This window comes from Lemur catta, chromosome 8 (genome assembly GCF_020740605.2).
Source record: "Lemur catta isolate mLemCat1 chromosome 8, mLemCat1.pri, whole genome shotgun sequence".
NCBI lineage: Eukaryota > Metazoa > Chordata > Mammalia > Primates > Lemuridae > Lemur > Lemur catta.
The window spans coordinates 45,735,781-45,757,778 of record NC_059135.1 but is presented as its reverse complement, the minus strand read 5'-3'; the positions used below and the strand labels follow the sequence as shown (position 1 = coordinate 45,757,778).

The window sequence follows — 21,998 nt, the reverse complement described above, 5'->3', positions numbered from 1 at the left end:
TAGCTGATATTATTGGTTGTGGCTTATCCTCTATGGCCATTCATTTATATGGTGGCTGAGTGTGAAATAGCAAAGGTGTCTGAATTATAAGTTGCTACAAGAGAAATGAAATAATTCCATACCCAAACCCTGCCCCCAGCTCTAAAAACTTCCTGCCTGATGTTCATCAATAATGAATGGCCCATCCCTGCAATACTCAGAGGGAGCTTACATTGCACTTTTGAGCAGCCGGTTAGTAATGTACAGTGGATAGAGCCTTTCTCTCAAATCCCAAGGCAGCAGGTCCTTCAAGGCTAGCATTGCATTTTCAATTAGCTGCTGAGTGAATGCTTGGCATGTGTATTAGTGAACAGGCACACAATTAGCTTATTGTTCCTTTCTGTATTGTGCTGAGCGGATCCAAGGGATTGGTAGGGGAACAGGCAAGCCAGGCATCACTGTGGATGTTGAAGAAGGGAGTTCCTCAAAGCTCGGCATCTTTGCTTGCTTGCTCTGGAATTACAGCTATTTATTACGAAGCACTCTGCGTGGCTTAGTGGAGAGTACCTGAGGAAACACATCCCGGACACCACTTGGGGTTAGTCTTTCTGAGCTCTTCGCCTCTCTGACCAATTCTCATCATTACCATGGAGCCCAACAGTCCCAAAAAGATACAATTTGCTGTGCCTTTATTCCAGAGTCAGATTGCACCTGAAGCAGCAGAGCAGGTAAGTGAGATAGCGTGGGGAGCAATTCCTGTAAGTAAGGTAATATTAACAGGCATTCTTGTTCTGAATTGAAAAGTTCTTTACCTTTTGACTTTGCCTCACTTTGGGACTTTTAGGATATGTGAATAAGAAATAAGTTGGTTTCTACCGGTACTTGTACTTGAGTTACATTGAGGGGAACTATTGGCTAAAAAGCAGCACTTTATTTGATACAAAATTAGTACCCAGTAGGTAAAAATGGTTACATTAGCAATTCAGATTTGGATTTATAAATCTGTTTTTGCTCATTAAAATAACAGGTTCAATATTTAAGGCAACTTAACAAAACTCTCAAAATTAGCAACACTTTATTTCATTATTTATAAAAAATGATTGCTTTAACAATAAAAGCCTTAAATCCTAGAATTATTTCAGATTATAGACCTAATATTTTATTTTAATATGTTTTTTCACTGTGGATCTGAAATATATATGTAATATATCACAGGATTTGTAGGTATATGTATAATTTTAAACATGTTTTATTCAGACCTTACAAATAGTATTTTAACATTTCTTGGATTTTTTTCCCATATCTACTATGGGTTTACATCTGTATCACCTTTCATATTCAGATTTACTTAAACTCTTGATGCAATGGCATCTCTTAAAAGATCACTTGTGATAAAACTATAACTGTGGGGAGGCAAAAGTAAAGAAATTTATGGGAACATCAACTTGATTCATAAATTTCTTAAAACCTAAATTATTTCTGAATGCTTTTCCAAATATTTCATGAAGGTCTGAAAAATAATTATTGAATCTGAGACTCATAACTTTTTAGAATGTTTTGACAATCATAGTTAGATCCACCTAGACTCAGGCCAGTTAAATATAACCTTGAACATGTATCTATGCTGAACAGGGCATCGCTTCTATCATGGATATCATTGGAGAGGATGTCATTGGTAAATTTTATTCTGTATCCTGATGATGCATAATTGAGGAATTTACCTATGAATGAGTATATTAAAGAAATAAAGGATATCATAATCAAGAGATTCTAATAATATGCTCTTATATATAAAACAAACAAAACCCAATCTTTTTGGTTTTTAATGAATTATATATTCTCATAAGATCCATATTCATTATTTGCTGTTATATTCAAATATTATACTAGAAATTTTAAAAAGCTAATAATATTAATGGAATTTAAAACTCATACTGTTAATTTAACCGGGACACCTGCTAGAAATAGGTTTCTAAGCTCTTCTTACACCCTTTAGAAATAAGGATAATGGCTCTCAAAAACATCACCAATATTATGAGGCTCCAAGAGATACATTAACATTAGAAAATCATCCCTGTACCTTCACTGTATATTAATTTTCAGTGACATCATTTGAGTATATACAATTATTTCTTTTTTTGTGGAAATGTAGATTTTGGTCAAAGAATGTGATACTAATGTCTGAAAATTCGAGTGTCTAGCTTTCTATTATTCCAAAATAAAATTAGTAAACACCTACTGTGTGCCCTCCAGAGGTTTGTTTTTGTATGTTGGGAAAAGATGAGGATGAGACAGCTTTGCAAACTGTAGAGTAAGCCGGGGCAGGGTTTGATTCTCACTGATATTAGCTGGGCCTTTGTTGTTCACAGATCAGGAAAAGAAGACCTACGCCCGCATCACTTGTGATTCTCAATGAACATAACCCCCCAGGTAAAGAAGCATGATGTCTTTCACACTGACAGAACAGAACAGAATTGTTTGAAGAACATTCAAGAGCATGTCATTACCAAAAGGTTTCAATTCAGGATTTCCATTAGCAAGGCTCTAATAGAGCTTGCTAATCTATAAAATGGATCATAAACAAAACCAGAAATGAATATTATAGAAACTGTCTCAACCAACAGCCTGCTTTTCCTCTAGAATGACACGTTAGTGATGATATGCTCTGAAATGTTTCCTTAGCAGTGGCTGTCATGTGTTCAGGTGCTTGTGTGGAATCTGGTTCAGTGCTTATTAATGAGGCTGGCAGGAAGTTGTTTAATTAGGGTTCAAAACTCAAATTACAGCCCTAAAAATGTTTATGTCTTTAAAGAATAGGGTTTTTATTTATGAAAGGTTTTCTCAGGATGGGCAATGACCCAGCGTTGGCTACAGCTTTGTTGCTGATGTCATCTCTGAATAATGCAATTGACAAGTAACCAGATCAATTTTCAGCATTGCCCATTTGAGAGCCATTCTAAACAGTTGCATCCATTTGTTGAGGTTTTATTTTCCATTTCCTGTAAAAAGTAAAACTGCATTATTATTCCTGATAAAGTACTATGATCTATAATACAGAAACATTATTTACTTATTGAGTGGGTTGATTTTTGTCTCACATTTAAGTGTTGCCTCTAGAAATATAAGTAGCATATGAAAGTTCATGACATTAATTTGTTACCAGGCAGAACTTGGTGTTGGATTTTTTGCAGGTATAAGCAACAACGGGTGGACAAAAGGAGTTTGAATAGTGGAAACAAAATATGTCTAATAATAGGTTGTAATGAATGATTTGTTTTAAGAATACTGGGGTGAAATGGTCCTTGACTTTTCAGACTCCTTTCTAATTATAGTAACACATGAAAAAGAAGTAAAATTCTAATAGAATATTCATCATTGAGCCCAAATGCAGGGAAATTTTCAGCTAATGGGAAATAAGTAAGCTAATTTGTTCCTGTTGAAAAGAAAGAATTATAATTTGATCATGTATCTTTAAAGTGCTATAGCATTTAAAAGTCATTTTCAAATATATTGTCTCAATAAATGTTAACTAAAATCTGTTTGAATAAGGGGTGCAAGTGGTATGTACTTACATTTTACAAATAAATATAAATAAGTGAACATAATGACAGTCTTCTCCGTTTGGAAGGGATCTTATTAATTCATCAATTTTCCAGCACTGCCTTGCTCACAGCGGCAGACATTTCCACAGTGTCCTAAAACTATCTTCCCTATGCCAACCTTGAAGAGTGCTGCCTGTTTTGATTTCTAGGTGTCCTTCTGCCTTCTAGAGAGCAGCTGTCAGAGGTCTGCAGACATTGTTACTGTGTGAACATAGCGAAGTCATGCAAGTGACCTTCATGGCTCTCATTTGAACCTCCCAAAATAGTAACTACTGTTTCTTAAGTGCCAAATATGTGCTATTTTACGGATGAGAAAAGGGTATATCAAGGAAATGAAGTGATTTTTTGGTGAAGCTATTCCACTAGAAGTGACAGATTCCAGAGACAAACTCAGATAGTTCTGATTCTAAAGTCCATGCTTTTCTGCTGACGTCGTCCCTAAAAATTTCAGTTTGCATTACATGGTGAAGGCTTCGTAAATGTGACCAGACATTCAGGCCCTATAAACAAGCAACCCCAAACTTTAAATAAATCCTGTGTCTGGACCACTTAGCTAAGATTAGGAGTTTTAGTTAAATATCCTTGGGATCCAGATTTAGCTTTTCTCTAGAACCTTTTCTTGCCTCCCAATTACTGGATAGCATTGCCTTATTTCCCTAATTGACCACATCCTTCTCCTTGTTGTTGTTGTTTTTTGGTTTGTTTGTTTTGGTTTGGTTTTTAGCACCAGAGAAATAACTCACCTTAGTAATATCATCTTCCTGCATCTTCATCCTCCTTTGTGGAAACTAGAATAGTTTACGAGAGACTGATCAGCCCTTCATCAGTGTGTGTGGCAACCAGAGGTTTTGGGCTAGTCATGGGTTCTTGCATCAAAACTCCCCAAAACTTATAGTTTTCCTAGCAAAATTATGTAGTACCATGGTTACTGGGGAAATAACTCTAAGGATTCCAACAAACTAACTAACAGCAAAAAAAGAACACCAAAGTGAACCAAAGTTGCATACGGTCTTTATTAGCCATGTGGTCTTGGGTAAGGGATATCTCTAAGCTTTATTTTCTCATCTATAAAATAGGAATTATAATGTCCTTTCTTTCTACCCTACAGGATGGTTGTAATGATCAGAAGGGTTAACATGAACACACCTTAAAAATTGCAAATTGCAACAAAATTGCAAACTTTGCAACAAAAGTGCAAAGTGTCATTAAGTGATGTGTGCTGGAATACAACATTTGCATGTGATATTTAAGAGTTAAGGTATAACAAATATAACAGAATCTTCATAGTCTCATCTGTAGTGAATATTTCTGCCCTACCCAATAATTCTTTGTTACAAACATTATCTGAACACTGTTTATCAAATGCAACAAAACAAATAATAACAGCAACAACAAAACACCTCATGAGTGTTAAATGACCTTTTTTTAAGCAACTCTTTCTTCTGGCCCTCAAAAGCAATGTGTTCTTTGACAAACAAAAATTGGGTAAAGCTTTAAATCTCAGTAAAACGGCACAACTGTCTTCAATTTACTAAAATTACCCAAAAAATAATTGAGTGTTCTTAGAATTACCTGTCATTAATGCTGTTTAAAATTCAAATCCCTATAAATCTTTCTTTATTGTCAATTAATAAAGCAAAGAAAATTAAATTCTCCATTACAGAAACATTATAAACCCTTTTAATTCATATAAGATCAGTGTATTGCAATTATTGTGACGCAAATTAGACATAGCTTACTTTTTTTTTAACTTTTCAGGAGTTTTCAGAAATAGTCAATTATAAAAGAGTATTTAAAAGAATGATTTAATTTTAGATTTACATATGTATACACATATATATATGCATTCTCTTTGTAATTGGTAGAGGAGAAATTGAACAGAAAGATAATTCAACACGTAACTCCAGATTTTTTGTTTGTTTGCTAGTTCATCTGTGCTGTTCTAAACACATAGATGAGGTAGGCACCTGATTGGTTGGATTCCAGGGGCAATGAAATGTCCCATCAGTCCGTTTATAACAAATGACCTAGAATTCTCAGCAGTAGAAGGACTGTGGAAACATACTTAATCTGTTAAAGATATATCACCCTGTGGCATGGACTGGTAAATCAGTTTAACTCAAAATAATAGGAAATGGAACGAAAAATTTTTTAATTGAAGGCATCAAGTCTGGGAAAATTTAATAGCAAAGGGTGTGTCTTTATGGTAGAAAAGGCAAAAACAATGTATTTGCTTCTAGGAACAACTCTGACCAGCAAGGTGACAGTAAAAAGAGAATAGAGGCCTGAGATAGGGGTGTAGGGAATCACCAAAGACAAATTTCATCCTTTTAAATGTTTTCTGGGGCTACCAATGTGAGCAACCTTTGCAGCAAACTGCTTCTCTTTCTGTATTTTCAGTTCCTCTTCTGATTAAGGCTTACTTATGATAAGCTCTCTGAAGCCATACAATAGAGCATCACTGTCTATTCTTGCACTGTGTGCTGTTTGCTTTTAGTCTTGTATAATCTATAGTTAACTGGTTTGATTCCTATATTTTTATCTAGAGAGATGCCTACACATAAATCCTCCCTAACTAGAAATAAATGGCAAAGCCACTTTCCGTAATTTGTTCTATCACATTTATAGGCTTACTTAAACATTACTTGTCTTTGAGTAGAATTATGAGAAGATTGTATGTTTGGCTACCAGTAATAGAAATCTAGAGTTAGAAAAGGATTTCAGAAAATACCTAGTCTAACTACTCATCCACATGACACACATACATAAACCAACCCAAGTCCCTGAGACTTGCTCCATTTTATATACCTCAGGAAAGAGGTATATAAACCATAACTACTCCTGGTTTTCAATTCCAGGTCTGATCATTTTAGATGTTAGAAAATACAGTTTCTTATACCAAGCCTGAGTATATATTCTTAACTTTATTTTAAAATAATTCTTCATTTATAATCTCTTCAATAAAATTTCATGTTTCACCTTTTAAAGTACATGAAAGAATTCTTTATTATTTTCTTTTCTGGATTGACTATCCCAACATCCCTATGGGCCTTAATAAACTCTATCCAAATTTTCCCTGTCTCTCTGCCTTTGGAGCCCAGAGCTGGACACAGTCTTCCAGCAAAAAGCCAGCCTAAACCAGTCCTTCTGAATATTAAAGCTTGTGGCATCCATTCTCTTCCATTTACTGTTAAGTAGAGACAATATGGTTACAATTATATTTAATGGACCTGATACCCATTAAACATGAGTGCACTGTAAGAGGCCTGGAGCTAAGTGAAGATTTGGGTAAGTACCCAGGAGTTTTTGTGTCATTTAAAAGCTTGCTGTACATCAAAAAAAGTGGGACCAGAAACATGATGTAAAACAGGGTTTTTTTGTTTGTTTCAGAATATTTATTGAACTTCTTATCAGCCAAATATTTTCTGACTCTTTTAAATCCAAATATTCTTAGAAATTAGAAATAAAAACAAAGGTTATTCTCACATGCCTCAGGGTCCTAAAAATTAGTTAGTATGGGACATGAGATATATTACTTAAATATCACACTGTCTCCTTTCAAACTTGATAGCAGCAAGGCTAGTCACTAGAGAGAACTGGGATTTCCAACTGTTTGGGCTATTTGGCTCCACAAACTGAAAAAGAAGCCACAGTCTATTCTTTATGTAGCATATCACTTTCTAAAGGACGCGTGCATTTCAGGACTCAAAGGAAGTTAATAAGCTTTTGAAGCTTCTGGGTTTAGAATCCTGAGACACTGAATGATAGCTAGAAAATAATGGTGGACTTAAGACTGAGTTGCTCAAAACACAAAGGGCCTCCAGAAATTTCTGATGATGTTCTCCTTATCCAAAAATAGGGCCGGGGGCGGTGGCTCACGCCTGTAATCCTAGCACTCTGGGAGGCCGAGGCGGGTGGATTGCTCGAGGTCAGGAGTTCAAGACCAGCCTGAGTGAGACCCCTTCTCTACTAAAAATAGAAATAAAAATTATCTGGACAACTAAAAATATATATAGAAAAAATTAGCTGGGCATGGTGGCGCATGCCTGTAGTCCCAGCTACTTGGGAGGCTGAGGCAGGAGGATCGCTTAAGCCCAGGAGTTTGAGGTTGCTGTGAGCTAGGCTGATGCCACGGCACTCACTCTAGCCCAGGCAACAAAGTGAGACTCTGTCTCAAAACAACAACAAAAAACAAAAATAATGGGAGGTTTTGCAGGGTTAACAAAATGAAAGTGGGAATTTATTTCTAGTATCAGAGCATTCAGGTGCACAAAATCTCTTTTCATGAAGAACCTCTATTTTACAAAATGAATGATTATGTGGATGAAAGGCAGTTGGGCACCTTGCATGGCGGCTCCAGGGATCATACTGAGAATTTCTCTAGGACTTTTAAGGATGAGTAAGATATTGTCAGGTGCAGAGTTGGAGATGCCTGTCATCCCTCCCCAGAGACCTCCAATCAAATGTATTCAAATAAAATCTATTCTAGCCTGTAGTCCATACAGTTATATTGCATTTTAAGTTTTCTCATCTTTGGGAATGTGGTTGTAATTCATTCTAATCCAAAACCCTTGCTGATTGTTCAACATTTATTTTGCCTTATCAATATTAATGACAGTATAAGGCAAAGAACACTTCAATGTTTGAAGACCATTCGAATGCTATCTAGTATTAATTTCTAATTTCTAATTGTCAGAAAAGCCTATTTTTTCTCAGCATTTAATACTATAAATTACTGAATGCCAAGCCATGTTGAATGATTTAAAAGCAAGTGATGTACATGGCTTTCAGTGATTCAGGTACTGTACAATCGATTGACTTATTTTCCCTTAACTATTCAGTTTGTGCAGCCAAATAGCCCAATCAATTGGGATAATTGTGAGCCAAAAGTGAGGTTCCAATTCTTAATAATGGCAAGGTTTGCTATATTTTAAAGTGTTCAAAGGAACTAATGTAATCTTCACGTTAACTGAAATAAAAATGAGACCGCAAATTATAACATTGTGAAATATTTCTACTTTATTTTAGCAAGGTGACTTTTATTCATTTTGAATAATAGCATATACTGTTCACCTCTTATAGAGATTTAAAAAATTAGAAATAGCTTAGTAAAATATGACAGAATGATGATACGACCAGTTCACTTTGTTTTTCTTGGTCTCTGTTTCCCTACTTGTAGGGGATATAGCACATGAAAATACCTGGAAAGGTACTTTTGCATGATGTAGAGGCACTGGCTTTGGAGGGAGATCTGGCTTTGAATCCTATCTCTGTCAATTACTGGTGGTGAGACATTGGGTGTGAACTTAAATTCTATGGGCTCTATTTCTTCCTCTCTTAAATAGACTATTGAGGTATGAGAAAATGCCTCGCACAGTGCCTGCTACCAAGTAGATACTGAAGACACGTCATCCCCCCACCTCATTGTATTTATGCTGAGAAAATCTTGCGTTCTCCTAAAACCTGCATTTCTTTTTAAAAGATGGCCCAGCCCTTTTCCAATCCTGCCTATGTTAGCCTGTGGTAAACAGTGTCCCTAAGAAAGTAGTGCTTGGTAAGAAAAAAGATCTACAATACCTCCTAATACATCAGGAGAAGAATACCATTGTGGAATTGTTATGTGTCCTATACTGTGGTTTTGGTGCAACTGAACACATCTTGTTTGCAAATATGTTTTTTATGGAATATGAGTTCTTCAGAATTTTCTTTGATATAAGTGTGTTACTGAAGCTTAGGTTATTCATAATGTTATGAAGAAACTATTGCAAGCAGTAGACATATCTGTGGCAGACTTGTGTTTTACCAAAAATGAAATTCATATTTTAATTTGTATGGGGCAAGAAAGAAGGTTGAATATTGAATATAAAAATCTTTTAGAGATATCTTTCAAACATTCTGGTTGCTTACTTTTGACTCCACTCCATTTCTTCTCATTTCTTTTCATATGTCATCCTTGTGCTACCTTCTGGGTGACCTTTGTTTCTTTGGTTCCTTGAAATCCTTCTCTTATGCCAACTCTTAAGATTTAGTCTAGCCTGACTCATTTGCATAAATTATTCCCCATCTTTTCCACCAGTTTCTCTTATTGAAATAAATTGTAGCACAAGACTCACTTAAATCTCAAAAGCTTTCCCTGAATAATCTGAACCCATTGTCTGGCTGTGTTATTCCCAGTCTCTTCTCTTACCTTCTACTCTTAAAGCTATTTATTGGTTTCATACATTCAATGCACTAAATATAATATTGAGTTCTTATTCTAAATCCTCTAGGAACATGTGGTCTAGGTAACAGAGAATAATATATCTGGATGTACCGGGATACAGTTGTAATAATAGAAATCCAGGCTGCTGAAACCACAGAAAAATTAATTCTTGCCAAGGCATAAAGGCATTTATTTATTATGCTCACTATTCTATAAAGCATTTGTATAACTTATTTTGATCTTTTGGCTTTAAGCTTTTAAGGATTAGGGTCAGAGCTAAAATTTTATTATTTATTCCAAACTGTTAGTAGAGTAGATGTTAAATGCCCATAAGCTATTAAATTTAAATGAATAAAAAAATCCTCAAATCCAAAGTTAATCCATCAAACTTTTTTAGCACTTACTCTGATTAAGGTATAGTGTTACTCTTCTAGGGGATAAAACGGGTAAGTCACCATCCCTACCATCATGAAGAAACTTACCTGAGACATATTTACAATTTGGCACATGTATTTTGATAGTAAAACTAATAGTACATGGCAAAAATACAAAATATACTTCTGTTCAGTACAGAAATGTCTATCACAGGACTTATTTAGAGCTGGATTATAACGTTGTAAAGTATAGTACAGAGACTAGGTTCTGGACAAAGGACAGCAATTATTTTGGAGAGACAGACATGTAGTACTCAGGAGTAGAGGCTCTGGAATCACTCAGGCCTAGGTATGAATCTCACATGGTTGCTCATTGCCTGAGTTTTCCCAGGAAACTGGCTCATCCTCCTAAGACCCAGTAAGTGAGGAAGTTCAGCTCATGTGGTTCCAAAATGCATGTTTCACCAAATATGGAATATATTCATTTGAAAGAAGACTAATCTGAGTTAATTGAATAAATATATCCCCATTTTTGTGTCTGCATAGTAATACACAGATGACATCATTGTCATTTCTGGGAAGCTTAACTGAACATTCAATTTCAAGTTTAAGATTTAAAAAGTTATCAATAGCTCTTTCAAATTGCTTCTAGTTGATAGTAATACTCCATAAAACCATAAATGAGTGAATCTCTAACAAAATCTAGCTAAGCTGTGTCATTGATAGAAAACAATTATTTTCAAATTTCTTTCTTTTGGAATTGCTCAGGAGCAAGCCTTCAAGCCTTGGGATTTTCTATCCTTTTTCTCACCATTTTCTTGACATGACTTCTACCAAGTAGTGACCTGACACAGTTCCAGCAAGTCCAGACACAATTTAGTAGCAGAATTTACCCAGGGCTTAAACTTACCCAGGCAGGTGACCAGGATGAGAGGCTGGGCCCTGAGTAGGACAGCAGGTTCTGATGGGGACTGTAGTCTACTTGGAGAATGCAAGCTCCATTCAAGGCTTTCAATTAAATAGACAAAACTACAAAAGAAATTTTAAAAACACTGTAAGAAATGGCAGCACCTACCTATTAAGATTTTAGAGATGCTGGAAAGTACCTCCTTAAATCAGTTTCTGTAGTATCTGAAATCTTACCATTTGAAGTTATTGCTATTAATTCTAAAACACAAGTACTCTTGCAGATGTAACACATTGTCCTTGACACCTTAGAAAAGTAGTCTAAGTAATCTACCTGGGGCTCAGGAAGGACCTGTGGAAGCCAGAGATGCAGGGAGAGGCAGGTCCTGGAGCAAATGCCCCGCTGTGGTGACAGGGAGCTCAGAATTCACCTCCTCCCTGTCAGTCTGAGTGCTGTCCTGGCCTTCTCCATACTCTCTGTCTGGCCTCTTCAGATCTTTGCTAATATTTCAAGGGTTCCCTGCACATGTTGGGAAATGTTACATCCACATCTCTGAGTCTTCTCTGTGCTATGGGTAAAATATTATCTTTGAATTTAGCTCAATGACTTTATGTCATTTAGAGTAATTTGATATAGTGACAATTAGAGTGCTTAAGAAAGCTATTTGTGGAATAAATTGCCAAAATCTGCATCATCACAGAGATATATTGACAGTGTGGTTAGAATACAATTACAATTCAACCTTGGCTATAATGCTGAGGAAATAGTACTGAGTCAATTTAAAAAGCTGGGGAATTTATAATCTTTCTTTTTTGTAATCTTCTGGGAGCAATTTTCCATCATTATGGGAAACAATTTTCAGAATAACACTCTTTACATATAGATACATATTGACCTGCTTATAAAAATAGAACTGAATGCACAAAATGAAAGAATGAGAACAGTTATTTTGGAATCCACTTTTTAGAATAATTTGCCTCATTGGTGCAGTATCACTTTATGCTTTTTTTCCACTGTCTGGTGATAAAGAACAGATTATTAGAAAACATATGCACAGATATCTACATGCATGAACACAAGTATGTATGCATATACAAGTTGATATCCAACTATATGTAAAACAAAACCATATAGGCTATTTAACCATTTAATAAAATTCATGTCCACTAAGTGACTTGACTTACACAGAGGGTTGGAACTGCCAAAGTGTCTAGAAAAGCTTTGTGAACTGAGGTTTTAAATGGAATACATTAAAAAAAACTTTTTTGTTTCTAATTCTTTGAATTTGAAACCAATAGATTAAAAACTAATCACATTATTTTTAAAACCCTGAATAAAAAACATTGAACTTACTGGCATAGATTCAAATAGTGAGATTTATTAAATTATTTTTAAAAAGTAATAAGAGTATTTTTATTTATTTATTTATTTTTTTTGAGACAGAGTGTCACTTTGTTGCCCTGGCTAGAGTGAGTGCCGTGGCATCAGCCTAGCTCACAGCAACCTCAAACTCCTGGGCTTAAGCGATCCTACTGCCTCAGCCTCCCAAGTAGCTGGGACTACAGGCGTGAGCCACCATGCCCGGCTAATTTTTTTTTCTATATATATTTTAGTTGGCCAGATAATTTCTTTCTATTTTTAGTAGAGACGGGGTCTCGCTCTTGCTCAGGCTGGTCTCGAACTCCTGACCTCGAGCGATCCACCCGTCTCGGCCTCCCAGAGTGCTAGGATTACAGGCATGAGCCACTGCGCCCGGCCAATAAGAGTATTTTTAAAAATAATTTGCATTTATTGAATATGAACACTGATTTAAGATTATCTTCTCATTTGAGTGAGTTTCATATGCCTGTTGTCATGACTCATGGACATAAGTATTACAACTGGGGATATGAAGTGAGCTCCTCCTGCCACCTCCTGAAAGTCAATGTCTAACTAAAATGTATCTTCCATCTTTGGAAACAACTTTTCAACTCTTGACTTCAGCATTTCTGTTAATTTTATCCTCATTCTTCTAATTGCTAAACCACACAGCCTTGAAATCGTCTCTGACTCCTCTGTCTCTTCCTTGCCCCTTAAATTTATCAATGTCTCTTCCATTGATTCTATTCTATAGGTTGAACCTGTTTCTCTATGTTAATGTTGCTTCTGCTGAGTCTGTAACACTTACTGCTTTATTCTAGACCACACAGTAACTTCCAAACTAGTTTTCTATAACTTTAAACCTGGTAGATGGTTTTGTGTAGTGCTAAGAGCCCCAACCTTAGAATCAGTGGACATGGGTTTAAATCATGGCATGACTGTAAATCTCTGAGTCTTTGTTTCCTCCTTCATGAAGCAGAGATCATGGTAACGCCAGCATTCGTTGTGTTGCTGGAATCAAATGAGATGATACATGCTAGCAACAGTATTGATGCTAGGCTTGTTCTTTCCCCACTCTGGCTTGTGTGAGAGGCTTTTGGTAGACAAAATTATATCATGTGTGATTAACTATGGCAGCTTTACTTTTCATAATTGGTTTGTCTGAGCTCTAATTTATCTTATAATTTACCTGTCCTAGCTCTTAATTAGTTAAGATAAGGCACATGGGGTCATCTCATGAAGAGCTCATATATTTCGTCATAATCTACACATGATTCTCATTTATTCTTGTAAATAAGTTAGTCATTTTCTCCACAGTGTATAGGACCTTTATTACACAGTTGTTGACAATTGCACTAAAGATGAGACTTGATTGAAAGGAAATAAATGAACAGAGGAAAGGAAAATAATTATGTCAGATTATGCTTAACATTGCCACTTTAATTCCTCCTTTACTTTTGGCAGAGGGCTCATAAAGCAGAATACAAGAACCTTGTTTATTTGCTGTAGGAACTTTCCTATTGAAAATAATTTTTCAAAATTTATAAGGATTTCAGGTCAACCAGGGACAGGCTGGACAAGCTGGATTTGCTCCCTGAAGTACTGTAAGGATTATCCACTCTTTCTTCATGGATTCCAAGTACTTCCCACTTTCCCCTGATGATTGAAAGGTTTTCAAGTAACAATGCCAGAGACCCACTCACCATCACATTTCAGTCAAGTAAAGTGGCATCAGTGATTGAGCTAAAATGGCTCATGTCAAAGCCTACCACAGGTCATTTCACTTGGTGAATAGCCCAGAGTTCCTGCTTCACTTAGCCAATAAAGGACTCTTTTTTAATTTAAGGCCCTGGGTTTGGCTGCAAATATTTTCACACTAGTTCTACAGTACACAGCCATCATAGGAATCAGGGCAGACATCAGCTATACTTTTCTTTATTTTATTTTATTTATTTTTTTAGTGCACCAACATTTTTTCTTTCTTTAATTGTTTTCATAAGTGCTCTCTTATACCTATATATATTTTTTCCTTAGTTGCTCCAAAGTGTCTGATAACATTTTGACATTTTGGTTTCTTTCTTTCTCCTCCCTTCCTTCCTCCCTCCCTCCCTTCCTTCTTTCCTTTGTCTCTCTCTCTAGCTGTTTCTTTATTTTTTTAATTTGTATAAATGTATGGGGCCGCTGTACTCTTTATATAGAATAGTTACAGAATGAGGAACATATTTAAAATATATTTTGAAATATATTTAGGACATAAAAGACAAAATAATACCTCTGAACTGCAAGTAAAATAATTTAAAAAGAAAAACATAAGCTCAAAGGCAAATTTAAAGGAAATAATAGTAATGTGTGTTACTTTTGATAGTTTCATAGTTTGCAAACCTATTTGTTCTATAATGTCATTTCAACAAGTCTGTGAGATGAATATTTTAACCTCCATTTTACTAAGGGAGGTGATAGGGTAGCTCCTCAAGCTCAAAAAAGCTAGTACGTTAGTAGGTTTGAAATTGAAACGTAGGTTATCTAGCCAAGGTCAATGTACTTCCCACTACATTAATAACATTTTTATTTCCATAAATAAGCAACCTTATACTCTTGCTATTTTGTCTTCCTCGTGGATGTAAATATAAGTAAGTTCCTCATTGTAGCTTGGCCAAGAGAGATTCTGTTTGATATTATATACAATATACACTTCTTTCTTTATTACAAAGTGAGTAGCTACAAATGCTGATGCATAACCCACTGGATTATCATGAGCACCTACATTAAATATTTATGGGTGTAATTTAAAGTAGGCTTTGAAACATGACACACAGGATGAACAAAGTTCTTGGAATCATTTCAGCAAGAATGAATTTTAGTAGTAGAGGACTTGAGCTGGTTGTTTCATTGTTTTAGTATAGACATGTTTTGAGTTAGGCATCACAGGTAATTAGTGACTGCAAATGCCTAGAGAATTTTGCATAATGATTTTGGCACTCCTTGAGTTTTACAGGACAATTTAAAGCCTGGACATGTTTTGTTTAATGACCAACTTTATTCATTTGCTGTTTTTAAATTATTCACATCTGATTTTAAAGTGTCAACAAAATTATAATGCCGGAAAACTGAATATATATTTGGCTGCTTTCTTACAAGAATATAGGAGTTCGAGAGTTCAATTCAATACCATCAAATAGTAACAATCTCTATCCCACTGAATGGTCATACACTTTCTTCCTATGTTAACTAGGTATGTGCCCAGATAAATAGGGGCTAGGTTTTCTTTTCATTTCCTTTGAATTGTAAAATAAACATTTTATACAGTAATTCTACTTAGACTATTTCCTTTGTTAGCAATAAACTGTCAGGGAATATTTAGCAACTTTGCAGTCAAGACTGAAAATCAAACAGTTCACTACATATCAAAAGCATTTAAAATTACACAACTGCAACCAAAAATCCGTTTGATTTGTTTGCTGGTAAGATCTCTATGTAAGCAGAACTTAATGATTATAATAGAGAAATCATTTTAGAGTGGACCTTGGACTGTATCCCTCCTTTTCCTTACTTTTTATACAAGGAAACCATGGAAACAACTTACTCGACCCCAGTAAATTATTTGCGAGCATACATACATATAGCTTCACATTAGCACATTCCAGCTGCTATATTATTTTCTGACTGAGTCAGACATGACTGTGTTCTATTTATTTCTGTTATCTGGGTACTTATTAACGTGTCTATCATTGTGGACATACTGCTCTTATATTGCACAACAATGAGCTTGCAGCAGGCACCAGCTCTGTTTCCTCATTTCCAACTTAGAATCTTGGCAGCCTTCTTGGCATTTTTTCCTGACAGCCTATAACCTACTTTCTGTCAAGATAATTTTTTTTCCTTTTAGTATTAAAATTTTCTGTGTAACAGCTGGAGTTTGGAATTGTCTCATTGTTTTTAGAGCTATAGGTCTACATTTCACTTCAGTGAAAAATCAGAAAGACGTTAGCATCAAACTCCTTATGAGAAAATAACTTTCTTATATATGAAATAAATTTGAAACTGTGACATAAAATCAACTGAGAAGAAATACAATATGATTTCTTACTCCAAATTTTACACTCTAAGGGATGTAGGCAAACTGAAACAGAAACAAGACAAAAAAATACCTTAAAATATCATTTCTACATAAGTTATTAGATTTACATTTTTATTAATAGTAATTATCGGCAGGAGGAGGGGCAAGATGGCGGACGAGAAACACCGCCAGCCAGAGTGTCTCTGCAAGAAAGACAGATTTCAGAAGGAAGTGAAAAAAAATAAACAGGCAAACAAACATAGATCTGATGAGGGTAGTAAGGAAACGTACCTGAAACTACAGGAGACTCCACGGGAAGAAGTTGCGGAGGAGAACTGGAAGGAAAAGGCGCCTGAGAGGCTTGGAGACCAGCGACGAAGGTAGGTCGAGCGGTTAAACTTCCCCTCCCTTGCGTCTCCGACTGCGGGTGGGCTCCTGAGCGGCTGGAGAGACCTGCCGACACCAGCCCCGAGACGGCCGCCGCCAGTGAGCAGTGAGCCTCTCGCGGACAGGACAGCAGGCTCCCGGCTCCCTCAGGGCAACTCCCGCCCCACAGACCCGAGCCGCTCAGCCGGCGCCATATTGCTTCATTCTCCCCTCCCGCTTCCCTGCCTACGGCTGCCTAGAGGGACAATTTAGCCACCACCCGGAGGCATCTGCAGGGAACAGAGCCTTTCCTTTTGGGGCCCTACAGCGAACTGAGGGGTACTCAGACTGAGAGCTCCCTACCCGCCGGCCCTCTCAGGTGCCGCTTGCCTGGTGACTCCAGGAGAGCCGGGCAAATCCTGAGGCGGAGAGACATCGATCCAGCTGGGGCACCCGTGGGTGACTTGAGACCAGTGCTCCTCTCCCTGGCAGGGTCAGGGGTTGATCTCCAGGGCCCGGGGCACAGGCCTGCAGACCAGATCCTGTACACTCAGGTCTCTATCGCATTGCCCAGGGGCACAGAAGGGATATTTGTGAGCGAGCCTACTGAGGTATGTCTGCCTTCAGGGGCAAATCAGCGTGATTGAGGGGCAACCCTCCTCCCACGGGAGGGCCCTGCGCCCGGCTCAGGCTGCGATCCTGGGCAGGGACCCTCCCGGCCGGCATCACAGCCTGGGGAGATCTACTGCCTTGAGGTCCTGCCTGCTGGCAGAGGCCGGGGAGAAACAGTGGAATAGGGGAGGGTGGAAAGGAGCAAGGCCACCTCCAGACTGCAGGTCTCAGACAGCCCCGCCCCCACATGCAGACTTTTTGGCTGAGTGGGGCCATTTTAGCCCCTCCCTGACAGCTTTGCCCAGAAGTGGAGAACAGAACTATTACCCCTGCTTACAGCATTTGTGGAGCTTGAGGGCAGGCTCACCAAACCCAGGTCCACCCAGACCTACTCACCCACCTACCCCTACTGAGGTGGAGAATAAGGACACACCTGGAAGTCCCAGTTCACCACCCACCACCTGAGACACTAGAAGTCCTCCCCAGAGGAACAAGAACTGGTTACAGGACCCAAAAACAAAACTGCATCTTGCTCCTCCCAGTAAGTACCACCTACTGACAGGGAGGTCATTTTGCACACCCTTTCACTGCATATACTGATTCATCATACACAGTGTGGTCGAATTTCACCCACAAACACCACCTACTGGCTAAGAGACTAAACAGGGCATGCCATTATCCAAATGAAAATCTAAAGGTAAGAAGCAACAGCTGATCCAGATGGGAAGGAATCAGCGAAGGAACTCTGGAAATATGAAGAATCAAATGGAAAGCACACCCCGAAAGGGGAACACCAGCTCTCTAGCAATGGACATCAACCGAATTCAGAACACTAAAATGACAGAAGACTTTCGAACATGGATTGTAAGAAAATGATATGCAAGAGAAAATGAATAACCAATACAAAGAAACCACAAAAAATATTCTAGGACGTGGAAGAAAAATTCACTAAAGAAATTGAAATATTAAAGAAAAATCAAACAGAACTTCTGGAAATGAGGAATTTATTCAAGGAATTACAGAACACAATGGAAAGCCTCAAGAACAGGGTAGATCAAACAGAAGAAAGAATCTCAGGGATCAAAGATAACACCTTTCAATTAAATAAGTCAGTCACAGAGATAGAGCAAAGAAATAAGAGAAAAGAGCAAAGGCTACAAGAAATGTGAGATTATGTGAAGAGGCCTAATGTGAGAATAAGAAGCATCCCTGAGGATGAAGAAGAAATTACACAAGGGTTAGATAAACTGTTTGAGGATATAATAGAGAAAAATTTCCCAGGCTTTCTAAAAATGTAGATATCCAGGTACAGGAAGCTCAAAGGACTCCTGAGAGATTCATCACAAACAGGAAGACATCATGACACACAGTAATCAGACTGACCAAAATAACCACCAAAGAGGCCCTCCTACGAGCTGTAACATGAAAGAAGCAGGTAACCTACCAAGGAAAACCCATCACAATAATTTCAGACTTCTCAACTGAGACCTTAAAAGCAAGAAGAGACTGGGGTCCCATTCTCACTCTTCTCAAACAGAATAATGCCCAGCCTAGAATCCTGTACCCTGCAAAACTAAGTTTTGTATATGAAAGAGAAATAAGGACCTTCTCGGACAAGCAAAGACTGAGGGAATTCACAAAGACAAGACCTGCCCTCAAGGAAGTACTCAAAACAGTGTTACACATGGATCAGCACAATAAACACTCACAAATGTAAAATCATCCAAAAGCTAAAGCTCAAATGCCAGATACCACAATGGCCCAAGAGAAAAAACAAAGCAACAAAGTTCAACTCAGCAGGATGAACAAAAATCTACTCAACTTATCAGTTCTCTCAATAAATGTGAATGGCTTGAACTGCTCACTAAAGAGACATAGGCTGGGTAAATGGATAAATATACACAAGCCAAGTATCTGCTGTCTTCAGAAAATACATCTAACCCACAAGGATGCACTCAGACTCAGGGTGAAGGGATGGAAAACAATATTTCAAGCAAATGGAAGCCAAACGAAAGCTAACATGGCTGTTCTGATTTCAGATAACTTAGTTTTCAAATCAACAAAAGTGATGAAAGATGGTCACTATATAATGATGAAGGGTACAATTCAACAAGAAGACATAACAATTTTAAATATTTATGTACCTAACTCAGGTGCACCCAGATTCATAAAGCAAATCCTACTTGATCTAAACAAAATGATAAACAGAAATACCATAATAGCCAGAGACTTCAACACTCCTCTGACAGAACAGGACAGATCCTCCAAACAGAAAATAAACAAAGAAAGAATGTACTTAAACAGAACTCTAGAACAAATGGGCCTGACTGACATTTACAGAACATTCCACCCAAAAACCACTGAATATACATTTTTCTCATCAGGTCATAGGACATTCTCTAAGATTGACCATACCCTAGGCCACAAAGCATGTCTCAAAACATTAAAAAAAATAGAAATTATACCATGCATCTTCTCAGACCACAGTGGAATAAAATTAGAAATCAACTCCAACAGAAACTCTCATCTCTACTCAAGGTCATGGAAACTAAATAAGCTTCTGCTGAATGATTATTGTGTTAAGGAGGAAATCAAGATGGAAATCAAAAGATTCTTTGAACTGAATTATAAAAGAAACACAAGTTATCAAAATCTGTGGGACACAGCTAAAGCAGTCCTGAGAGGAAAATTTATATCCATAAATGCCTACATCCAAAAGACAGAAATATCACACATCAAAAATCTAATAAATTGTCTCGAAGAACTGGAAAAGGATGAGCAAACTGACCCCAAACCCAGCAGAAGAAAAGCAATAACAAAGATCAGAGCAGAGCTACATGAAATTGCTAATAAAAAAAAAAAAAACTATACGGAAGATTAATAAAACAAAAAGTTGGTTCTTTGGAAAAAATAAACAAAATTGACACGCCTCTTGCTAGATTAATGAGAATCAGAAAGGAAAGAACTCTAATAAGTACCATCAGGAACAAAAATCAGAAATTACAACTGATGCCATAGAAATATAAAATATCATCTATGAATTCTATTAAAATCTCTATGCACAAAAACTGGAAAATGTGGAGGAAATGAACAAATTCTTAGAAACACACAGCCTTTACTGTAGGCCAGGTAGTGTGTTGAGTGTGAGGATACACAATGAAAGATGATGAGGTTTGTGGTGGCAGAAATACAGGGTACTTTAGAAGCTCACAGTAAGGCCATATAACCCAGTCAGTGATGACTTAAGGGGAGAAGGGAATAATTTATGCTGAAACCAGAAAGAGAAGGCAGGAAGACTATTCAAGAAAAGGGGAAGAGCAGAGGCAAAGGCCCAGAAACATGACAAGGCATTAGAGATTCAAGAAACTGAAAGGGGTCCAGGATGATTGCACCTGGTGTGGCATCAGGTAGGGGTAGAGATTAGGCAGGTGCGATGTTGGGGGGCATTGTCAACGTTTTTAAGGAGTTAGGATTAGGAACCTCAAGATGGTTTTAAGCAGGAGGGCTCATATGCTCATATTTTATTCTAAAAAGTCCCTGTGGCTGCAGATAAAAAATGGAGAGGAGGGAGAAAGTCTGAGTGCATGGAGAGTTAGTAGACTTAATGATTTATTGGATGGCAGAGGGGGAGGTGGTGATAAGAAAGAAGATGAGTTAAGGCTGCAGAAGCTAAGGCCTTTGCTAACAAAGCAGAGCACATTTCAGGGAGAGTGGGGTGTGGTGATGAATTCAGAATGGAATACATTACTCTAGACATGGTGGATAAAATAGATAGCTCTCATTCAAATTTCGTATGAAATATTCATAACATTCCCGGAGGTAATGCTTCCATAATGGAGCCCTGGTATTAAAACCTAATTTACTAGATCTTTTTTTAGAGTAAGTAGAATGTACATATAAAAAACCAGGCATGTTTACCTAGTAATTATTACTTTGATAATGTTGGCAATATATATACTATAGGAGCAGTATAACTACCTGAAAAACAATTACTGCTCTTAATCATTAAAAGAAATCCAATTAGACACATACCTTGTTAGCTGAGCAATTAAGATTAGCTACTCACATCTACTGATCTGCTGAGTCACTAACATATTGCCAGACAACCTGGGGAATGGGGCATTATCCCACCTCTGACAGCTGTTCCACATATATGAGCTCTGCAGAATAGCTCATCTTAAATGATATAACCTCAGTTAAATGTATCCATTCATATTCATAGTCCAATGGGAACAAAATTTTTTATTTTTCTTTGATGAGTTTTATATCCTTTTCATTTTTGATTTTTTTCAAAGTGAGCATGTGTAGCTGAACAAGTTATTTAAGTATGGTCTTGGAAGTTTTGAAGATTTGTAAATCAGAAGTAAGAAATTGTTTCAATCTGTAACTCAGGGCATTTGTTATAAACCATACAAATAAAAATATTTTGTATCATTTTTATTTATACCATTATTTTCAGGTCTCAAATACATGCCTTTCTGACTACACTATTCATTTTGTCATTCTCTTGTTCTCAATCCCTTCAATCCCAATATTAGAA

The 21,998-nt window shown here is 37.1% G+C and overlaps 1 protein-coding gene across 1 annotated transcript in view; it reads left to right on the top strand.

Annotated features, from left to right (window-relative positions):
• Positions 1 to 368: 368 nt before the first annotated feature.
• The window catches only part of PPP1R1C (protein phosphatase 1 regulatory inhibitor subunit 1C), a 103,501-nt gene continuing 81,871 nt past the window's right edge, over positions 369 to 21,998 (top strand). Inside the window, exons 1-2 of the mRNA XM_045559306.1 lie at positions 369 to 707; positions 2,349 to 2,409. Of these exons, the coding sequence (XP_045415262.1) occupies positions 627 to 707; positions 2,349 to 2,409 (142 nt within the window). The 5' untranslated portion in view covers positions 369 to 626. The remainder of the gene's footprint in view (positions 708 to 2,348; positions 2,410 to 21,998) is intronic.